The 22,627-nt window shown below is 43.0% G+C and overlaps 1 protein-coding gene across 6 annotated transcripts in view; it reads right to left on the bottom strand.

The window, feature by feature from the left end:
* FRY (FRY microtubule binding protein) overlaps positions 1-22,627 on the bottom strand; it is a 441,627-nt gene that overhangs the window by 318,509 nt on the left and 100,491 nt on the right. Inside the window, exon 2 of one of the 6 annotated variants that reach the window (XM_053214062.1) lies at positions 21,834-22,006. The exons of 1 other annotated variant lie outside the window; for it this stretch is intronic. Coding sequence is in view for 3 of the 5 variants with exons in the window: in XM_027064642.2 (XP_026920443.1) it covers positions 21,834-22,038 (205 nt within the window). In the remaining 2 variants the exon portion in view is untranslated. Of the gene's footprint in view, positions 1-21,833; positions 22,221-22,627 lie in introns of those variants that run through there. 4 more of the 6 variants (XM_027064642.2, XM_053214041.1, XM_053214037.1 and 1 more) reach the window with 4 other exon arrangements.

The following is a 22,627-nucleotide window of genomic DNA, read 5'->3' as shown; positions in this document are numbered from 1 at the left end:
GAACCTGCCTAACGTATATTATCACTGCAGAGTAGGAGTTAAAAACAAACAAACAATCAAACCAACAAACCCAGGGATTTAAAAGATTGGCTTATGCTTTTCCTATTCAGTTAAGAGTATCACCATTCACCAAACTGCACAATCTCGTAATACTGGTTACACGTAGGGGGATGAGAAAAAAAGAAATTCTTATTAGTTGCCTACTATTCACTAGGCACTGACATGTGTTATCTCTTTTAAACTTCAGAACCACCCTATTTTATAGATGAGGAAATGAAGTTCAGAATGCCCAAGGAACTTGACGAAAATCACAGACTTCCTGGAATCTACCAGTCTATTTCTTGATTCCATGTCTCCTCCATCATGTAATGATGGAGGAGACATGGAATTAGCTTCCAGGAGGCTAATGAGTCTTCGAACCATAACTCTTTAATAGATCTTGAATGTACGTCTCTGTCTTAGCTCAGGCTCTTTCCATTTCTCACCTAGCCTAGCACCCAGGTTGCTAATGGTTTCTCTGGTTCTGAAGTTTATTTTCTTTGACACAAGGATGTGTAATCTCAAGAGCTATTTTTTCTAAACCACAAACATTGATGTCATTCTTGTTCTGTGTCTGGATTATGAGTTACCTATGAGCAAGGGTGATGTCAGCAAGGTGACAGACTAGGAAGCTCCAGGCCCCTGTTCTCCCACCGAAATACCAAATGAACAACAATATAGGGCCCCAAGTAGCTTTGTGGGAACTCTAGAAACTAGTCAAGAAGCTGTCAACCAAGTGAATGTCTGGCCAAGAAAAGGTCACACTCAAAACTATAGGATATTTCGTGGCATTTTTGCCTGCCCTTACCCTCTACCCAGTGCAGCATGACGTGGTCAGGAGGATGCCACCCAACTCCTGGTCCCTTGCCCAGGACAGGAGGAAAGAGTGGAATTTGCTTGCAACATTCTGGCTTGTCGGAGGGACTGGTTTCCGTCTGGCCTGCTCAGAACACTGATGGGAATGGCGGCATGTTTTGGACATCAGGCTGGAAGCTGCCGGGGCAGGGGTGATGCAATGGCCTGTGAGGGCTTCAAGGGACGGCAGATCCCTGGTCACCTGGGCAAGAGATTTCAGGTAGAGGAGTACAGGAGGATATGTGAAATCCTGAGAATGAGCAGGGGTGAAACTCGAGGGAAAGTTAAGAGATTTAAAAGCAGCTGGGTATACAAGCGAGTTGGAGAAGAAAAAGCATATGCACAGGCCCAGGGAAAACATAGATTCTGGAAAAAGGCCGAGAGGGCCTTGAATCTTCGTGGCAGGCTAATCAGTGATCTTCCTCTGCACAGAGCCAGTTTACTAGGACTGGCTGAGAAAAAAGTTTTTCAAATGCCTCATTTTCAACAAAAGATCACAAGACACACAAAGAAAGAGGTAAACACGGCCCATTCAAAGGAACAAAATAAATCTCCAGAAACTAACCCTAAAGAAACACAGGCCTTGAGCCTAACAAAGACTTTAAAACATTTTTTTTTTTTTTTAAGTATTCTCAATAAGATAAAGGAGAACACAGACAACTAAACAAATTCAGGAAAACAATTCAGGGATAAAATGAGGCCATCAACAAAGAGATCAAAGTTATTAAAAAGAACCAAACTAGGGGCACCTGGGTGGCTCAGTCGGTTGAGCGTCTGACTTCAGTTCAGGTCATGATCTCAGTTTGTGGGTTCGAGCCCCACGTCGGGCTCTGTGCTGACAGCTCAGAGCCTGGAGCCTGCTTCGATTCTGTGTCTCCCTCTCTCTCTGCCCCTCCCCTGTTTGTGCATGCTCGCTCTCTCCCACTCTCTCAAAAATAAACAAACATAAAAGAAAGAAGCAAACTAAAATTATAAAGATGAATAAAACAAGAAATGAATTGAAAAATTCACTAGAGGGGTTCAAGAACAGATTTAAATAGGCAGAAAAAGAGAATCAGAAAACTTTAAGAGGAGTCATTTGAAATTGTTGAGTCTGAGGAAGAAAAAGAAACAAGAATGAAGAAAATTAAAAGGACTTTTGAGATAACACCAAACACATCAATATATGCATCGTGAGAGTCCCACAAGGAGAAGAGAGGGAGAAAAGGGCAGGGAATTTATTTGAAGGAAAAACAGCAAAACTGTCCCAACTTTGAGGAGAGCCACAGATACAAGAATCTTAACAAACTCTAAGTAGAATAAACACAAACAGACCCACCCTGAGACACATGATAATCAAACTGTAGAAAGTCAAGGACAAAGAGAGAATCTTAAAAGCAGCCAGAGAAAAGTGACTCGTCATGGCTAGGGATCTTCAATAAGATTCTTGGTGGGTTTCTCAACAGAAATGTTGCAGGTTAGAAAGCAGTAGGACGATATAGTTCAAGTACTAGAAGGAAAAGCTGTCAACTGAGAATACTATATCTGACAAAGCTGCTCTTCGAAAATGAGAGAGAAATGAAGATATCCCCAGATAAATACAAGTCGAAGGAGTTAACAGTAGACCTGGCCTACAAGAAATGCTAATGGGAGTCTTTCAAGTTGAAATAAAAGGACACTCGACAGCAACCTGAAACAACATGAATATACAAGTCGTCTGGCAAAAATCTATATATGGACAAATACAAAAATGTGAATTACTGTAATTTTGGTTTGTAACTCCGCTGTTTTTTTCTTTTATGGAGTTAAAGACTAATGAATAAAAAAGTAATCAGGGGCGCCTGGGTGGCTCAGTCAGTGAAGCGTCCATCTTCAGCTCAGGTCATGATCTCGCAGTTTGTGAGTTCGAGCCCCGCGTCAGGCCTGGAACCTGCTTCAGATTCTGTGTCTCCCTCTCTCTCTGCCCCTCATCTGCTCACACTCTGTCTCTCTCTGTCTCTCAATAATAAATAAACAAACATTAAAAAAATTTTTTTTAAGTAATCATAAATCTATGTTAATGGGTACAAAAAAATAAAGATATAATCTGTGGCATCAATAATGTAAGCTGAGGGGCAGGCAGAGATGTAAATAAGTACAGTTTTTGTCTGCAAATGAAGTTGTTACCAGTTTCAAATAGATTGCTATGACTTGAGGATAGTTTAGATAATCCCCATGGAAACCACAAAGAAAATATCTGTAAAATATATATGAGAGGAAATGAGAAGGAAATCAAAACAGGCCACTGCAAAAATATCAACTGAACATCAACGAAGGAAATGAGGACAAAAAGCCATAAGACTTACAGAAAAAAAAAAACAAAAAACAAAGTAACAGGCAATAGTAAGCCCTCCCCTACCAGTAATTGCAATAAATGGATTGAACTTTTCAAACAAAAGATGTAGACTGACATAATGGATTAAAAAAATAAAAAACCAGGATCTGGGGTGTCTGGGTGGCTCAGTTGGTTAAGTGCCCCACTCTTGATTTGGGCTCACATCATGGTCTCATGGTTTATGGGATGGAGCCCCATGTTGGGCTCTGTGCTGACAGTGTAGAACCTGCTTGGGATTCTCTCTCTCTCTCTCTCTCTCTCTCTCTCTCTCTGCCCCTCCCCTGCTCTTTCACTCTCTTTCTCCCTCAAAATAAATAAGTAAACATTTTTTAAAAAAACAGGATCCTACTCTGTGCTGTCTACAAGAGACTTTGGAATTGAGGATCTAAGAACACAAATAGATCGAAAGTGAAAAGATGGAAAAAGATAGTCAGTTCAAATAGTAACTAAAAGAGAGTAGGGGTGGCATACTAATAGTTGACAAAATAATTTGAAGTCAAAAACTGTTACAATAGACAAAGAAGGACATATATAAAAACCTTAGTTCAGCAAGAAGATAGAATAATAATATATGTACGAAACATCAGAGCTCCTAAAAATATGAAGCAAATATTGATAGAATTGAAGGGAAGAATAGATAGCTCTATAATAATAGTAGAAGACTAATACTTATGAAAAAGTAATAGTCTACTTCCTGATTGGTAGTAGGTACTCAAATAGTATTTATACAACGAATGAGCGAGTGAATGAACGAATGCATGATTCCGTGTGTGATTTTTCTATGAATAACAGCCATGGGGCGGGGGGGGGAGAGGGGAAGGAATCAATGTGGAAAAATAATCATAACAATAAATATTACAAGATCTACTAATATAGAAATGAAAATTGCATTAGGCAAGGTGATCCTAATCAATGATGGAAAGCTCAAAATTAGTATTTGGGGACTCCATGGAGGAAGTATGCATTTTTGAAGGCATTCAGAAAGATAAATACGATATACTGCACTTAAAAACAGTGTCAATGCTGGGTGTATTCATGCGATAACATGTAATATTAGTAATTTAAACATGAGACTAAAATTGGTATAAATCATTGCAGTGGGAAGCACAAAAGTTATTGTTAGGTGTTGGGGTTTATCTAATTGCGAAGATTCAGTTGAACCAGAGCTCTCTGTGCTCCTGCTAACTGGGGTTCACTTCCCTGAACCATTTGTTTGAACTTCAGAAAAGTAAAAGTGATTACAGGTAGAAATGATCCTGATCTTGACCTGGGCCACAGAATTTTCCAGTTTACCTGAGTCGCCCATGGAAACCTGAGCGTGCACAAACAAAACTTCTGCAGATTGGGAATTCCCAGATAGGGGAGGAAGACAAGGTGAGAAAAACTAAGTGGGTTTGCACAGCATTTTGATGGAGCCTTAACGACTACCCTTTTGGCAGATCAACTCAGGCCTTTGGAAGAAGTGGTTAATGGAAGCAAACAACAGATTAAATCGTTCTGAGGGCTGATCAGGGTTGCTGCAACAACTACAAATAACATTTTGCATGAGCAAAGATGGTGGCTCCAGACACAAGGAAGTGGGGGTCAAACGTCAAGAGAGCAGCTGAAACATAAAGTTCAAGCGGGCAAAGACGAAGGCTCTCCCACGGTCAGAAAACTGGAAGCACCAGCCTGAACAGTACCTTTTTATACGGGAAGTTTCCAGTGGAAACTCCTGTAACTGCAATGGACCTTGAAGTCTTTGCCTTCTTTCTCCTTCTTTGGTAAACAGAAAGATAAGATTCCCATTTTACTGATAAAGAAACCAAGAGACGGAGTTCACACAACCACACAATTAGCAGACCTCTGTCATCCAGAACCAGTAGATTTTGTTCCTTCTGGTCACTTTAAATGTTGTCGTTCTTTTAAAATCCATGCAATTCAACAGCCAGGTTATTCTACATGTATGTGTTTTGAAATTCACATCTGTTGCCACCACAATGATCCCCCGCTTCTATGTAATTAATATCGGGTAAATTCCTCTTAAAGAAAAGAAAATCAGGTAACAGATCCAGTATTTAAGTAATAGAACATTTTTTGAATTCTCCAGGAAGGTAGACTTACAAGTGAACTAACTTATTTCTTCTGAGCAAACAAACACAAATATTACACCTGGAAATAGGCAATACACTAGAACTTGGGGGCCAGAAAGAACATTTTTGAACAGCCCAAGAGAATCTCTTTCAGATGAGCAAGCTGTCCTCCTGAGAGGCAAAGCGAGCTGCCCAAAGTCAAGTTAGAGTTACAGTTAGTCACAGAGCCTAGATGATGAAGCCAGGGTCTTAGCACAAACTCAGAAAAAAGTGACTGCTTTGCCTTCAGGAGAAAATACAGCTCACTCTGTAAGTCATCTAGCTCTAAAAATAAAGAGAGTTTTAAAAGCAAGGGGAAAAAAAGAGAGTACTGTTTGATATTCATGGCTAATTATCTATGTCCCAGGCACCGAGAGCACACCCCAACCCTAGAGAAGATGGCAACATCCCAGAGAAACCAGCCTAAAAGTGGCACCACACCTCAAATGATGAATGTGGAAATACATATTTGATTATGGACATGACAGGTCAGGAAGGCTGGGCCTGCCAGGAATAGGTGTGGAGGAACAGTTATTAAATATTTATCCAGCACTGCTGAACAATAAGTGTAATTGTGCCAAACATATAAAGTCTTTGCCCTAAGGAGTTTGCTTTCAGTTGTAAAGCTGGTTCTTCCTGAGATATTTGTATGTTGCTTCATCAGGTAAACAATCCGTTCCCTACATCAAGGGACCATCAATTCAGCAAGCTTCCTTAGGAATGAGACTCTATGCCCAATTATTTAATGCAAAAGCTGAATACACTTGTTACTGCGCTAAGGATTTTAGGATATTCACTTTTATCCTCTGATGATCACTTTGGGTTGGGTCTCTTTTCATTCTTTCTACTTAACCCGTCCATACTGTTTGCACAAAATGCCACTACGGTCCCTGCAACTGCAGCCTGCATAATGACACCAGCAAAAGTGAAGTGCATGGCAAAGCTCTGAGTCTGCAAATCTACATTAGCCAAAATGAAACAGTCAAGTAATTGTAGTCAATTATGTATGCTGAAGCAAAACAAATTATGAAAGAATAATGATTCCAAACCATTAGGCAACTGGATGGACAGGGGGGAGAGCTGACATCAGCTTCACCCAGGATACAGTAAGTGGGAAAGAGAAATTGGGGAAAAAAAAAAAAAGGAGGCTGCCACGGGGCGCCTGGGTGGCTCAGTCGGTTAAGCGTCGTCCGACATCGGCTCAGGTCATGATCTCGCTGTCCGTGAGGTCGAGCCCCATGTCGGGCTCTGTGCTGACAGCTCAGAGTCTAGAGTCTGCTTCTGATTCTGTGTCTCCCCCTCTCTGCCCCTCTCCCTCTTGAGCTCTCTCTCTCTTAAAAAAAAATTTTAAAAAAAGGAGGCTGCCCGTGAAGGAAAAATGTTATTTACCTGGGATAATGCTCAAAGGATATTGTATCATACTTATCACTTAATTAAATCCATGAAGGATTTAAAGTAGCTAGTAATATAAGCAAAGAGATCTTGTGGAACTGGGATATATTAAAGTGAAAGGAAAATAACAGGAATCCAGGTGATAAGAGATTTGGAGACAGGAGAGAGTAGAGGAAACCACTTTCACCAGGGAATGAATGGAAAGAAAGACTACGGCCTCTTAGGAAATAATTTAGCTCTGTGCTTGTTACTGATGGCTGAGACAAACCAGGCAGTTAAGACAGGCAAAGCATTCACTCGTTCATTCATTCGCAGGTTACAGTTTCTACCTTCAAAAGGCTTGGAGCCTGGGCAGAGAGGGTGGTGATAACAACGGACATGTACAGAATTAAATACTATCATAGCACCATGTGCAAAGTCCCAGGGAACAAAAGGTGGGACTCAACTAAATTATCTGGGAGTGGGACTGTAAGGGACAGTTTGAATGATAAAGTGACCTGTGAGCTCAGCCTTGAAATAGAATAGGACAGGGAAAAGCACGGCGGGCAGATGGAGGAAGGCTGTGTGGAGACCCCAGACCTGTGCCAGTGAAAGGCCAGCAGGGCCAGAGAGCAGCCAGTGGTCGGTGGGCCTACAGCAGCATGTGGAAGGGGCCGAGGCAGGGATGAAGCCTTTCACCTGAGCAGGAGCCAAGCTAGGAGGGCTGCTGGGCCCTCAACACTGTCCTCGAGAGTATAGGCTTGATTCTGAACGCAAAGGGCCCATGAGAGATGCACCATCAAAAATAAAATGCAGAATTCATTGTTTTGTAGAAATCTACCAGTGGATGAGAGAACTACTTCAGAGATGCAGTTCCAGATTCCAGAGGGGTCCTAAAAGAGTAGAGATTCTTGGCAGTGGCTACTGTCTTTATCTTACTTTACAGGGAATATTCACAGAAACACAGGGTGGTTAAATCATTTACCTAGATTCACACACTGCTTGTGGAAGAGGGGAGAGTAGGCACAGCCCTGGGTGGGACATAAGCATTTTGCTGAACACCTACTACGGGCTGAAATCATTGGATAAAATGTTTCGGGGCAACAACAACAACAGAAAAAAAATACACAATTTAGCTCTTCTATTCAAAGAGCTAAGAATAAAGGTAAAAAGATGACAGAAGCATGAAAAAAGATAGTAAACTTATTAGAAAGAATAGTATAGATATATGTATTTCTTAACACAATAGGGTTGATATCTTTCTGAGGAGTGTGCACATTTTTGTAAAACAGACTACTTAAAATGCCTCATATAATTTATTAATTCATAGCATGGATAATTTAAATACTTTATAATGACCCTCTGATCGGTTTCTGATTCTTGTATTTAAGTGATCTTTTGAAAGAGACACAGCTATATTGTAAATGGAGTTGAAACAAAGCTACCCTTCTTCAATAATGCCACCTAAATCACAGACTACTCTGGGTGTTAAAATTATAGAATGTGGAACTGTCCTAACCCCAAATGGTCCTCCTTCCTGATCCTTTAAGACTGACTGTCTTCTGTCAAACACCATTGGAAGATGGATGGTAAGCAAAGTCCTCTGGGCTGTCCGAGAGCAAGCTTTGTCCTCTATGTGACTTAGCTACATGGGTCACTGAGCCTGTTCAAGTGAATACAAACATTTCAGACAAGAGAAATCCTCTTACAACAGGAAACACGAGTCTTATCCCCTGCTAATGAGTCTACCCGAGTTTGACAGAGCTTCTAATGAGAGTGATCTCTGGCTTTACCATAGGGTGGGCTGAGCAATCAAACAATGGGGAGATGTTTAACTCCAGTCATAGTGGGGGTCTCTGCAGGCGTTTTTTGAGAATAAGATACCCTCTCTATACGTAAAGGAGAAAAAGCCCTGCTATCTGGACTCCAACTGCCTCCAGTAGAGGAGAAATCTCATTGTGCCACAGGGTTTCCCAAAGAATGAGCTGGAGATCTATCAGAATCAAATCACGACTCAATGTAAGTGTTTCTAGGCCAATCCCAAACTGTTGAGCCAGCATCTGAATTTAATTTTAAACGATTTGCAGATGGTTCTCATGTACTCTTGTGCGGACCACAGGCTTAAAGGAAGTAGTCTCAGAAGATCCTTTGATTTGGATGAGCACCTTGGTTGGTTTTGGATACGCAATAACAGGCCTGAAGAAGAGTTTAGAACCTGGAAAGTTTAGGAGCTGGAAAGATCAGAATTGCTCTATACAACAGACAGAGAAGAGGACGAAATTCCGGGAACATTGTGGAAGGGAATTTGAAAGGACTAAGGGGAGAAGAGAAGGACAAAGGAGCCAGCAAGAGGACTACAGGTTGAAGAATACTGTTTGAAAAACATTTCATGTGACAGGATGGCTGAAAGGGCTTTTAAAGAACAGGGGCGTCTAAAATTAAATCAAAGTCATTTGTGCTGAATAACTAAATTCCATATACCTCAGCTTCCTCACTGTAACAAGGAAATAGTGACAAATCTCAGTCTGTGAAGGCAATGAAACTTCAATAGACCTTTCCCTTTCAAAAGGAACATATATTCCTTGACCCTCTCCCCGAAAAGGAAATATTTATATAGGATCCAGGTTTCCTCCTGAAGAGAATCATGTTTCCTTGAACTCAAGTTACCTTAAACTTAAATTTTTTCCTCTCTCTCACTTGATTGTGTTTGTCCAAGAAAGAGAATTTTTTAATATCTGAAAGATATTATTTATTTAAAAATTTATTTAAAAATTTTATTAAAAAATATTTATTAAAAAATAAAACCTACTGAGATCTTGATGCCATGCATTAGACAAGACTCAACCCCCACCCCAGTTGGGTCTCACCAACTGTGACTGACATGTACTTTTTTTCTTTTTAATTTTTTTTGATGTTTATTTATTTTTGAGAGAGAGAGAGAGAGAGAGAGAGAGAGAGAGAGAGACAGAGCATGAGCAGGGGAGGGGCAGAGAGAGAGGGAGACACAGAATCTGAAGCAGGCTCCAGGCTCTGAGCCATCAGCACAGAGCCCGATGTGGGGCTCAAACCCACGAGCTGTGAGATCATGACCTGAGCCGAAGTCGGACGCTCAACCAACTGAGCCACCCAGGCGCCCCAGACATGTACTTTTTAAAACTTCCAACCTGACCTGCCACCCCCGCCCCACCACAGTGTACAACATGGCGGACATGTGGAGGTTGAATAAGCAGGTTGGTGCGTGGATTGCTTGCCTCTGGGACCCTGTGGAAAGGAAAGCTGTGAGTGTCATTTTCTCCTCACTCTCTCTGTAAAAAATGACTGCAGAGGTTCTTAATGTAGGTTTCTGTGGTGATGTCATGAAGATTAGACTGGGAAGCAGGAGGCCCCCAGTGCAAACTGTCTGTGTAGGTCTGTTATTTCATCTGTAAAATGAGTGCATTGAATTAGATTCCAAGTCTTTTTTCAGGTCCAAAATTTGATGATTCTCTGATTCTTTACTGACTTTACTAACTTTACTGACTACAAGTGAGCTATTTTCTTGTCTAGATTCTTCAACGGCACAACCGCCAAGCACTTTTTAGTCTGAGCTCTGAAAAAATAGTAAATCTCCAGGACTAAAGGCACAGCTGTAGGATAACTAGGAGGGAGTTAGACTTTTGAGGAAATGCCACAGAGGTTTCAGATGCCCTATCACCGGTTAAAACGACAATGATGACAAACTGAGACAGCTCATTGATGTCTGGAGTAGGCAAGATGCAGGCTTGACGAACTCGTGTGACTTAAAGATGGGTGCATTTCTCATTTTCCCGGTCACGAAATGAACAGTTTTGAAAGTGAGACGTTCCTCTCACCTGATCGTAATTCTTAGAGGTTGTTCAGAGAAGCGTTGCCACTTTGAGATGCACTGCCTTTCAAATTAAAACTTTTATTTTAATTCCCACAAAATGCAATAGTTCAAAATCTTAAAAAGATGTTGTACGCCCCTCATTCAGCAACGAATAGCATAAAGCAATATGGTCCCTTAAGATTATAACTGTTGAGTATAAGAAATTAGGGGCTCACAGACATTTTAGGGTATGGGCAGAATTCCCATGGGCTGATTAATCTGTACTTTGTGTATAATGTTTACATAGTAAGCTATTTTACAGTGTCTCGTAGCCTTCAACGTCCACACGTATCTAAAGAAGCAAAACAAACACAATACCCCTCCACTCTAGCTTCTAAAAGAAGGTGGTGGGTTTTAGAGTAGATTTTTCTACACGCTCCTACACACTGTATTTTCTTTTGTTGTTGTTGTTGTTGTTGTTGAGGTACACGCTGCACTTTCAAATGTAATGAAAACAACGTGCAAGGCCAGACTTCTGTCTGAACATCAAAATTTCACATAGTAATTTCTACCCCTGCTGCCCAAATATAAGTAAGCTAGATCCAGATATTGTGGGGTTTTGTTTTTGTTTTGTTTTTTTTGTTGTTGTTGTTTTAAGTTATAATGTAGAGACTGAGCGAGGGTGCCTTTCAGGAAGGAGTGTGAAAATACGAGAATCCAATCAACTCTTCGGGGCTTCTCTCTCTCTCTCTTCCTGCTCCACCCCCTCCCCCCTCTGGTCCACTGTCTTGTAAATCCCTCAGAGGCACTGGTCGGGTTATAATCCTTCCTTGTCCTTTAGGAGAAAAGATGAAACAGAAAACTTCCATCCACTTCCCAAACACAACACCAAAGCCAGTTTCGTACCTGCGAGTGGTCTTGCCCTGTCCGTAGCGTGAAATCTTCAAAATAAAAACCACCTCGCATAGTCCTTGCTGTGGGAGGTGACTGTATATGGGGATGTCACATTAATTTCTTTTCACTTTTTTTCTTTTTAAGTGCTCTCTGCTGGGCACGTTAGACAACTTCCTGATGCATTTCTTCCGCATCGCCCTCACCTGCTATCATCACCCCCTCGATGCAGATGTTGTGTTTTCATTTTAGGTTGTCTCTGGAGAATATCATTCTGCATCACTTCCTTTTTCTTCCTGCCCATCCACGTTTGTGTGTGTGGGAGTGTTTGCTGTAGGAATCAGAAGCCGATTTACTGCCAATAAAATGGCTTCTATCATTACAAATATTAGTCAAGCTCGGTTAAGCATACAGATTTTAGTCACCAACTCTTTGTTGAAGAAGGACTGACTGAACAGCATGGGCGTATCTGAAACAACAAAACCCTATTTTAGCAGAAATTAAGACAAAGTGCAGGGCCATAACTTTGGGACGTTTATCACTTTCCAAAAACGCATTTCCTTCTACTTAACTAACTATGTAGTAGTTTGTGACATCTTTATCACAAGTAATTACATTTGATAATATTTCTGTGATTCGATAACCAAAGAAAATAAGTACAGTACTTACATTGTATCCTGTTTTTGATTAATGCAATTTCTGTGCAGCATTAAGTCTCATGAAGAACGTTCACTGAATTTTATTCATTGGACGTTTCTGTATATTTTATAATATAACTTGCATTGTTTATAAGCTTTTATTTTTAAGGTTTCTCATTCATCCAGTTGGCTGCCTGCAACCAGCCCTGAGGCTTAGTCAGTTTAGGCTGCTGTAACAAATTACTGTAGACGGGGTAGTTTATACAACAAATATTCGTTTCTTACAGTTCTGGAGACTTGGAAGCCTAAGGTCAAGGTGCTGACTAATTTGATGTCTGGTGAGGGCCTTCTTCCTGGTTTGCGATGGCTGCTTTCTCACTGTGTCCTCACATGGCAGAGAGAGACAGAGAGATCATCTCTCTTGCGTCTCTTCTTATAAGGCCACTAAGTGCTTTCATAACGACTCCACTCTCATGGCCTCACTGCCTCCCAGAGTCTCATCTCCAAATACCATCAACTGGGGATTGTGGCTTTGACATATGAATTTGGGGGTGCAGGGCACAGACATTCAGTCCATAACACATTGTTACCATTAAAAAAAAAATGATCAAGAGGTGGCAGGGAGAGTCCTAGTGTTTAACCCTGTGGTTCTGAGCAGGGGTTAGGACCTGGGGATGGGTAGTCTGGGCCTCCGCACTCTGCCCTAAATTGATAAGTTAATATTCCCTTAGTTACGCAGGAGTTCAAATATCTCAAAGGACTGGAAAGCCCTTGCTGAGTTGGGCCTCAGGGAGGGACCTTCAACTTATGACTCTTTCCTACCTAGCTGTTTTTGTTTTTTTTTTATAGGGCTCAGAAAAGAGGCACAAATTACAAAAAGGAACAAAGCCCTGGCAGAGAAACCCAGAGCAGGAGGGGGAGGAGGAAGAAGAGGAGGAGAAGGAGGGTGAGGAGGAGGGTGAGAAGGAGGAGGGTGAGGAGAAAGAGGAGGAGAAGCAAGATCCCCTGGGACTTTCCTGGAGGGCGATGCTTCATCGCCAATTAGGGCTTCTGTGCCAGATGACAGTGTCACGATGGCCATTAGCTGGTGCAACACAGAGGCTTAAATATCGGTTGCCAGAGAAGCGTGAGTGCCCAAATTAATGCCCCCTGCTTTCCTAGTAAAAAATTAGATATGCCAACAAATTACTGTGTATCCGTTCCTTAACCACCATCCACTCCTTGCAGTGTTTTGCACCTAAGAGACATTCATTTAGCAAGAGAGTTTAGATTTTTGTTGAATAGATGTGGTAGTCTTTCTCGAGGGTATCTTCCGGCTACCATCGGGCACCTACTTCAATACTTATGACCAAAGAATGTTTCTTTCAATTGTGTCTTTTTTGCCCCTAATTACTCTACAGTGCCATCTAGCATTGATTATCCACTAAGATGACTTTAGTCTTTCCTAAGTGTCAGGGTCGGTGGAGGCGGCGGGGGGTGGGGGGAGAGACATATGGTATTTGAGAGCAGAGGCAGCACCATGGGTGAATCTGATCTAATGACCATCCTCCTTGTGCCTCCTCTGTCTTTGGGCTCTGGATGTTGGGATGCTCAGAGGTACATCTGGACGTACTTCTGATGTTTCCAGGATATTCAGAAGTACATCTGACAGCTGCTCGGCACAAAAAAGTTAACTCATGACCCACATGGGAGGGAAAGGTTTTCAAATTGTGACTGAAAAATACCCTAACTGCCTTCTGATGAGAGTTTGCACATGCACATCACCTGAAACTAACTACCTGTTTCATCTCGTTTTTGTTTTTTTAATTTTTAAATGTTTGTTTATTTTTTTGAGAAAGAGAGAGACAGAGTGTGAGCAGGGGAGGGACAGAGAGAGAGAGAGGGAGACACAGAATCCAAAGCAGACTCCAGGCTCTGAGCCTTCAGCACAGAGCCTGATGCGGGGCTCGAACTCGTGAACCATGAGATCGTGACCTGAGCCACAGTCAGGCACTTAATTGACTGAGCCACCCAGGCACCCCTCATCTCATTTCGTAACCCCCTACTCCCAAATCTGTATTTTTCTAGATTGTAAAGAAAGACCAGAGGTATCCTAATTGAAATTTGAAGGCAAACATCCTTTAGATAGTTAGGTAGTCCCAAAGTATTTGGAGTGAAAGAATGTGGGCGGGATGGTGGTTTCTCATGTAACTGAGTACCTGGTGGGCCATTCCTATCCTAAAGAGTTGTTGAAACTACATTATTTATGCAAACAGTTAAAAATGCCTGGGTGGCTCAGTCGGTTAAGCGGTTAAGCATCCGACTTCGGCTCAGGTCATGATCTCACCGTTTAAGTGTTTCAACATCCTTATACGGTAAGTCCTGAATTCAGAAACCTGTATTTTTAATTTTTTTTTTCTTTTTTATGACAGGGACCAATGCCTGAAGTGGAGCTATAAATCTAATGCCTTCCGCTTATGCTGGGTACACTCGGTCCCTTGCATAGAGGTAAAACATACTTCCCCTTGCTTTTAAATCACGCATATAAATATTACAGTATCAGCATTTTTGTGCTCCTTATAGTAACTGGTTTACCACTAATAATCGTATTAAAGGTTTGTTTCTGTTTTCTTTTTAGAAAACAAAGCAAAACAGGAACAGAAACTTCATCCCCTTTAAGAAACTTGTCCAATAAATAAATCTGATTATTTAAGTAAGCAGGCTGCCTGTTTCTGATGCACTAGTAGTGTTTAATAAGAAATGCCATAAATATTGTTAAATAGTCTAAGTCAAAATGTTAAGTGCTGACCTTCAAGAGATTTTGAAGTCTAAATACCAGTATTTAAAAAGATCCATTTCCAGTGGTGAATTCATTTACAATCCTCCATAGAAGTGATTTTTTAACATCACAAGTGCAAACCAATTATCTTCCTATTCTGAGTTTTAGCTTAAAAAAAAATAGCAGAAGGACTGAGTTTCCAAAAGCAGGGCCTTAAATAGGGCAAAATTAGGTAAAAATATTAAACATGGCAAGGCTACAAGTTTATAAAACACAGACATTGATGTTTGTAATATTAAACAATTTTCAGAGGCTTTACATGACCATACTCTCAAGTTCAGTGATTCATGGTAAGAAAATACGTGGGTAATGTATCACAAAGAAGAGTTTCTGTGTCCTCCTCTTTTTATGAGAAAATTAAAATTAATGGATCTTTTACTAGTGTCGTCTTATATCGGATTTACATTAGCAAAGGTCTCGATTAAACATTTTGGAGGGACGCCTGGGTGGCTCAGTCGGTTTAAGCGTCCAACTTCGGCTCGGGTCATGATCTCGCAGTTTGTGAGTTCGAGCCCCGCGTCGGGCTCTGCGCTGACAGCTCAGAGCTGGGAGCCTGCTACAGATTCTGTCTCTCTCTCTCTCTGCCCCTCCCCTCCTCTCTCTCTCTCTCTCTCAAAAACAAATAAATATTTAAAAAAAAAACATAACAAAACAAAAAAAACTAAACACACTTTGGAGAACTTCCCAACCATGAAGTTTGTCAAGTGTTACAATCATACCCACTCTCCACCCATGAATAGGAAAAGCACTAATCATGAAAAACAAAACCTTTACTGGCACCAAAGAGCACTGTGGCGATCACAGTTGTGTATCATCTTATAGCCATGCGTTACCCCGTTGGAGCTTACCACAACCCATGAGACTGGTGTTTCCAGAGAAGGAAATAAGTTCTGAGAGACGAAGTGACTTTAATCATTTAGTGAGAGGGAGGATCAGCACTTGAACTCAGCTGTGAGGCAGGTATTTACTCTGTGAAATGCTTTGGCTAAAACAGAAGTTCAAAGTGTTGCCTTTGAGGCTCCCTCTGCTTTGGCCCCTGGACATGGCCTGCTGTGGAAGCAGCCGGAGGAAGTCACAGGACCAGATGGGCAGGGGTGCAGCCCACAGAGTGGTCGTGACATGTGTATTCTCGCACATCTTCCACCCTGCTGGAGTGTTTCACCACCTCTTGCACACACAGGCAAAGCCTGCGAGTGGGTGTTGTGGGGAATACCGGGGTGTGTGAAGTACGGTTCCCGTCATTACCTAGTAGAGCCACTGAGCCTACTCGCAACCTGTGACAACAGAACATGATCCCAGGACGCAGTCTTTCGTTTTAAGTTTATTCATTTATTTTGAGAGAGAGAGAGAGAGAGAGAGAGAGAGAGATCGCACAACAGGTAGGGGAGGGGCAGAGAGAGAGAGAGAGAGAATCCCAAGGAGGCTTCGTGCTCTCCGCATGGAGCCCGATGTGGGGCTTGAACTCACCAACCTTGAGACCACGACCTGAGCTGAAGTCGGACGCTTACCCAACGGAGCCACCCAGGCGCCCCAGGACGCAATCTTTTAATAGCACATCTTTAAGGAGGCCCGAAGTTCTCCCTCTCTTGAAGGCCCTGCTGAAATGTCACCAGATGTGCTAGTCAGCAGGTTCTGGAAGGGTACAACTCTAGCAGAGAACACAGTGCTTGAGGAGTCATGCTTAATTATAGTGTCTTTTGCTGTGCCTGTGATAAGTAGGGCACCTGAAGCAAACTGCCCATCCTCAAAGTCTCCTTCTGGCCACCCTCAAGGGAAGCCGGAGCACATCTAGGTGCCCTCGTGCAAATGACTCCCTTGAGTTTCCAGCAGAAACCTCCATACAGCAAGCAAAAGAAAAAAAAAAAAAAGCAGTCTGACTTTAGAAATGTTCCAAGTCCATTCGATTATAAAAATAACATGATTTTAAATAACTTTTTTTTAGACTGTGGACTTGAAAACAAACATGCCTTTGGAAAGGAGGTGAGCCAGAAATGAGAATCCGGACAGGCCAAATGCTGGTCCAGCTGCCTTCTGGGGGCTGCTCCGCGTTCCCTCCTCCTCCCGGCCCGAGCAGTCCCCGTCGCGCTGCCCTCTGACTAAGCCACAAGGAAGCATTGTGGAACCGCCTGCTTCCTCCGAGCGGACGAGTGCTTTGCTTTTCCCAACAGCTGACTGTCGACGTGGCGAAGGCATTTTCAGAACTGGCTGGTTATACAGACCACCCTGTCTGCCTCCGAGCGCTAAGCGAACAACCCGTTACACCGGGCACCTGAGCCCCGCTGGCTTCCAGGTGCAGGACGGGCCGCTCATTTTAATCTGACACGCTTACGGGGACGGTGTCGGTGGGGACAACTTCTCTCTCCCCCTTTCTTTCACTGAGCCGAGCCTACCGCTAGCGAGCTGCCGAGCTCTTTCAGGAGGACGGGGAGGCCAGGCTGGTTGGTGCTTGCTAGAGACACACGCGCGACACTGCGCCTGGTGAGCCCCGGCGAAATGCCAGAACTTCAGCTCGAGCTTCGGTTGTTGAGGCTTCTTTCTGTTGTGTTTTGTTTCGTTTATGTATTTATTTTGAAAGAGCACGTGCACACGCAGGAGCAGGGGAGGGGGAGAGAGAGAGAGGGAGAGAGAAGCCCACGTGGGCTCTGCACTGCTGATGCGGGGCTCGAACTCACGAACTGTGAGATCATGACCTGAGCCACAATCGAGAGTCGGACGCTTAACCGACGAGCGAGCCACCTAGGTGCCCCTTGAGTCTTCTTTAAGGGAAGAAAACTGGTTAGTATTTAATGTGCACATATGATCTTAAAATGCATTGGTTTTCCTTTTAAAGATTCAGTGCTCTCAGTTCCTTTGTTCGGGAGGCATTTACTGAGTTGTACAATACGCATGGCACCCAGCTAGGAAAATTCTTTCCTATTCGCTTAGACCAGAAACGTACTATCTGCGATCTCCCCAAAGTCTAGGATAGTTCTTGGTAGACAGCAGAATCCTAACACAGGTTTCAATGAATGAATTACACACCGAGACAAGGGATACCTGCGTTTTTCCCCTCCCAGGAGTTCTTAAAATGATGAAAGGCAGTAAAAAGACCTTCCCCTGTTACAGTCTCTATAGGCCAACTAGCTCTTTGCTGGAGCTAGACTCAGACTCCACAGAACGGTCATGGCTGCACAGAAAATGAGTTACTGAACCACGAGATGTTGGCTGAACACTTACTATGCGCAATTCCCCCTCCTGGACAACTGGGCCATGCAAAGGCATATAAGATACAGTCCCTATTTTCAAAGAATTTCTATATAAACAAAAACTTAACAGTTGCCACAAAGTAACAAAGTGACCACTGAGCCCATTTACGACTAAGACAATGGAACACAATGCCAGGAAGCACTCTTTTTCTTACAGCTTTACGTAGTACTGAGGCCAAGGAAGTGGTAAGCATAAAGGAGAACTCAAAGAGGTCAGAGGAAGAAGAGCGGGTGGCTGAAGAAGACAGAAGATTTTAACCGGGCCTTAAAGCCCAGGTGGGGAATGAAACAAAGGGCATAACAGGGACGCAGGAGTGTGTGTGTCTGTGTGTGTGTGTGTGTGTGTGCACGCGTGTGTCGGGAGATAAGGGAGAATCACAAGCAGAGAGTCTGGAAGAAGACAGAGGAAACAAGGTACGCCAAGAGTTAATTCAGTTCAGTGCATTTGGAATCAACTGAATAAATATTTATTGAGCACATACTATGTGCCAGGCATTGAGATAGGTACTGGGGATACAATGGTGAAGAGACTGATATGAGCCATGGCTCACTGGCTAGTAGGAGATACCGACGAGTGAACAGACAATTACAATACGGTGTGATAAGTGCTGTGATAGGGAAAAGTCCAGGTGTTATGAGGAGGAGAAGGACAGAGAATATACCCAACCCAGATGTGGGGGTCAGGAAAACTTCCTAGAAGAAGGGATGTCAAGCTGACACCTAAAGCCAGGGGGGGAATTAGGTGAGACGATGCAGGTAGGGTTCCCTAGAATAGGAAACATGAGGGGCCATGGAGGTGGGAAGTTGACTGAGTTGGTTAGAATGTCAGGGGAAGGTGTGCTGAGAGACGCTGGGGAGGGAAGCCGTGATCAGATTATTAGGTCTCTTATACTTCACATTAAGGAGTTTGGACTTTATCCTAAGAGCAGTGGTAACCACTGGAGACTTTTAAGCAAGGGAATGAAACAAACAGACTTGCATCTTGGGTGGATGGCTCTCTGGAGCATGAGATGGCCCTTAGAGGAGACGTGGGCAACAGAAGAGAAGGGTAATATGCAGTTAGGATCTTGAAGGTCTATTCCTAACACAGTGCAAGGATGAAACAAATATTTCATGAATGAATGAATGGATGAATGAATGAATGATTGGTTGATCAACCAATCGGTCAACCGTCCAGCATGGTACTGAACACGAGACCTGACATGGATGGTATATATGTCAGAGTGAATGCACCGGGCAGCGCTGATATCTCTTCGAGTCTTGAATCTCACCCGAAAAAAGACAGCAACAGCTGACAATGGAGTGCAGTGTAACAGAGTGGAGACAGCTTCAACACTGGAGTCAAAATACCCAGGTCTGAGCCCTAGTTTTGCCAGTTATTAATTCCGAGATGCATCTTAGTTTCTCTGACTCTCAGGTCCCACATACGTCATATGTGCTCATTGTGTGCAGCTACACAGCAGTATAAAACGGGAACAGTTATCACAGTCCATGTGCATTTCCATTTTCAGGTGACGCTTAGGAGCTTTGGTGGGATTTGCAGTTATCCACTGCAAAAAGAAGTTAGTACAACTTGCATGAGAGTGGAGTCACGGTTTAATTAAAGAGGAATTTAGAAATCAAGTAGTCGGTATTGCCCAAACTTTGGCCAGGTAACTCTCTAGCCTGTCAACTGAAGACCCGAGTGAAACATTGGAAGGGTGAAAAGAGCCTATCTGTTGTCACTGCCCCCAAGGAGGGGAAGTGGGGCAGAAACAAATAATGCACTTGAAGGCCACAGGGTCAGTGGAGTGGACCAGAAAACACACAGCCATTGAGGGGCACAGTCTAGACTAGGGCTTAGCTCCCCTAAGCGCAGAGCCCTTTTCACAACCCTACTCTGTTGTATTAATCATGACAATTCAAGATCTTAGAAAGGATAACCTGTGTGAGGTCCAAACGAAGAGGTCTTCCCACAGTTTTGCGGCTGTAGCTGACAGCCCAGAGCGAGATGACTTTATAGAAAGGGAAGACAAATGGGAACGACAGTGGAAGGAGGCAAAGAGCCCTGGGGTCTGGCTGTTTGGAAAGAAGGAGAAGGCTTCATGAAGTATGGGGCTGTGCCGGTAGAGGAAGGCAGGAGGCATCATAACATAAATGGATCCGGGCAATGTTACACCAAAGAATAAAGGAAGGGAGGAAAAAGCAGAAGGTGAAGAAAAGGTCTGGGAGGACATCTGTGAAGAAGTCCTAGCAAACCAACGGAACACAAAGTGCTCCCTGGCACACCGCTTCTGGACAACCAGACCGGCCTCGGCTCCTTGGTGCTTTCAGACCAAAGAGGATGAGCAGAAAGTGGCTGTTTTTCTAGACACGTCGGACACGTCAGTGATCTTCCTTGTAGCATTTTTCATGTTGCCCCTTCCTTCACGTCACAGCACACTCACCCACTCACACCTCTGGCCCAGTCTAGTCTGGGCTCTGCTTTTTTCTTTCTTTCTTTCTTTTTTTTTTTAATTTTAATGTGAGCACAGAGCCTGTCAGCACAGAGCCTGACGCGGGGCTCGAACTCACGAGCTGTGAGATCATGACTTGAGCTGAAATTGGACACTTAACCGACTGAGCCACCCAGGCACCCCTGGGCTCTGCTTTTTTCTGCAGCAGAGTTTGACATCAGAGCAACATCACTGAACCAAGAAGAAATGAATGAAAACCACAGCTCCCTTAAGAAATGTAATTTTCAGCTTGTGGCCTTGAGTCCTCAACTTTCTAAATCCTCTCCTAGCTATTTCCGAAAGCAGGGTAATGACTCAGCGGTTAGGGAAGTCAATTCCATCTTTACAGGTAAAACTTGCTTGAATTGTTTGTTTCTTTGTGTGTTTTCTATCATCACAGAGTTAATCCTTGGCAGTTGGGTCTAATCAATCCCCCGTACAGACTCCAACAAATCAATCACAACAAAAAGGCTACTGGTAGTTTCTCCAGGAAATTCCAACGCAAACAGCACTGAAATCAAATTGACTACATAATTCATACACTCCAGTAATCACTCTCCAGTGATGCCTCAGTTAGGGTTCACTGTCACAGGCATTTTATATGATCTACACATCTGTAATATCCAGGCATGGAAATCTGAAGCAGACATCAGAGTCCCTTTATCAAGATTGAAACCCATGAGTCTTCTGTGCTACAATCCAGTTCACCATCCACATTGTTTAATTGAGCCCTTTACTACAAATGGTTTTAGGCTCTGATGCAAGACAGGAATTTGAAGCATGCCTTCGAGTATTTAATGGTGTTAATTTCTGGTGCACACAAACATCAGCTTCGCTCAACAATCCAATAATCTTGCAAAATAAAGAGAATACGCCAGAGAATGAAATGCAGCATGGAATTCTTCCAGATTGCAAGGAAAGCAGTTCCATGATCTGGCCGTTTGTGACAAGTAATACAATAGCTGCCTATTTACAGATCCTTAAAGATGTTACAAGAAACAAAGAAAGTAAAAGGCAGAAGATGGGGGTGCTTTCACATCGAAGAATTATTTTATTTTTTACAGTTACAAATATTTATTTGTCCACTGTCAGCTCTCACATGTCCCAAGTTCATTTTAAATGTAACGCATCTGATCGTAACAAATGAAATACAGTCCTTTTTTTTTTTTTTTTTTTCTCCAACTGGCCGGTATAAACGTAAACCATTCCTACCTGGAAATATGGACGGTCTCTTTTTTGGGCGCCTCAGGTGAACGGGCTCCAAATTTTTCAAGTTTCTTTGAAGTCTCCCTCGAATGTCATTTCCTATCAGTAGTTCGGGTGGCAGGCTACTCCGTCTTGATGATTTATAATCATTTTGAGACGCATTCAGTTTGTTCTTCGTTCTGGAATATAAATTGCTGTCATCAACTGCCATGGTACGAGATACATTCAAGACTCTTTCACAAAAATCTGAAAAGCCCAACCCGGCAGCAGCCGCGGACGCCTCAGCCCCAGACTCAGATGTTCTCCTGGGGCACTTGTTTGGGAAGCTTAGCAAGTTGATAGGCGTGGACTTGAACAGGTGTAGGATTACTAAGTAGCCCCTCCTCTCAACAGTTAATAGCACAGGGGAGGAGAGATCCAAAAAACCATTAGGTGCAGGAGGGCGCGGGATTTGAGCAGATGTGGGCACACAGGGCGCGGGCTCCTGCAGAGCGTACTAAAAACTGGTGTGAAGGTGGCCGTGTGGAATTGCGGTTGGTGCGATGCCATAAAGGAACCACCACCTGCTACTTAAGAATAAATAACCTATGCAAATTGCAAGCCTCCTTTTTCTTGCCGCTTCTCAAACTCGGACGGTTTTTAAAGTTGGGGGGAAACTTTTTTTTACAGTGCCTCGTACCCTTTTGTTTTGAACCACGAACGCAGAACAAACATCCGTCTTTATGAAATTCCTTATTTGGCAGGCAGCCAACTGGAAGTTGGCTGCAAGGAGGAGATGAGAGACGGCTGGTGATGATCAG

The sequence above is a fragment of the Acinonyx jubatus genome, chromosome A1 (assembly GCF_027475565.1).
Source record: "Acinonyx jubatus isolate Ajub_Pintada_27869175 chromosome A1, VMU_Ajub_asm_v1.0, whole genome shotgun sequence".
Classification (NCBI taxonomy): domain Eukaryota; kingdom Metazoa; phylum Chordata; class Mammalia; order Carnivora; family Felidae; genus Acinonyx; species Acinonyx jubatus.
This window is presented reverse-complemented; position numbering and strand designations above follow the sequence as displayed.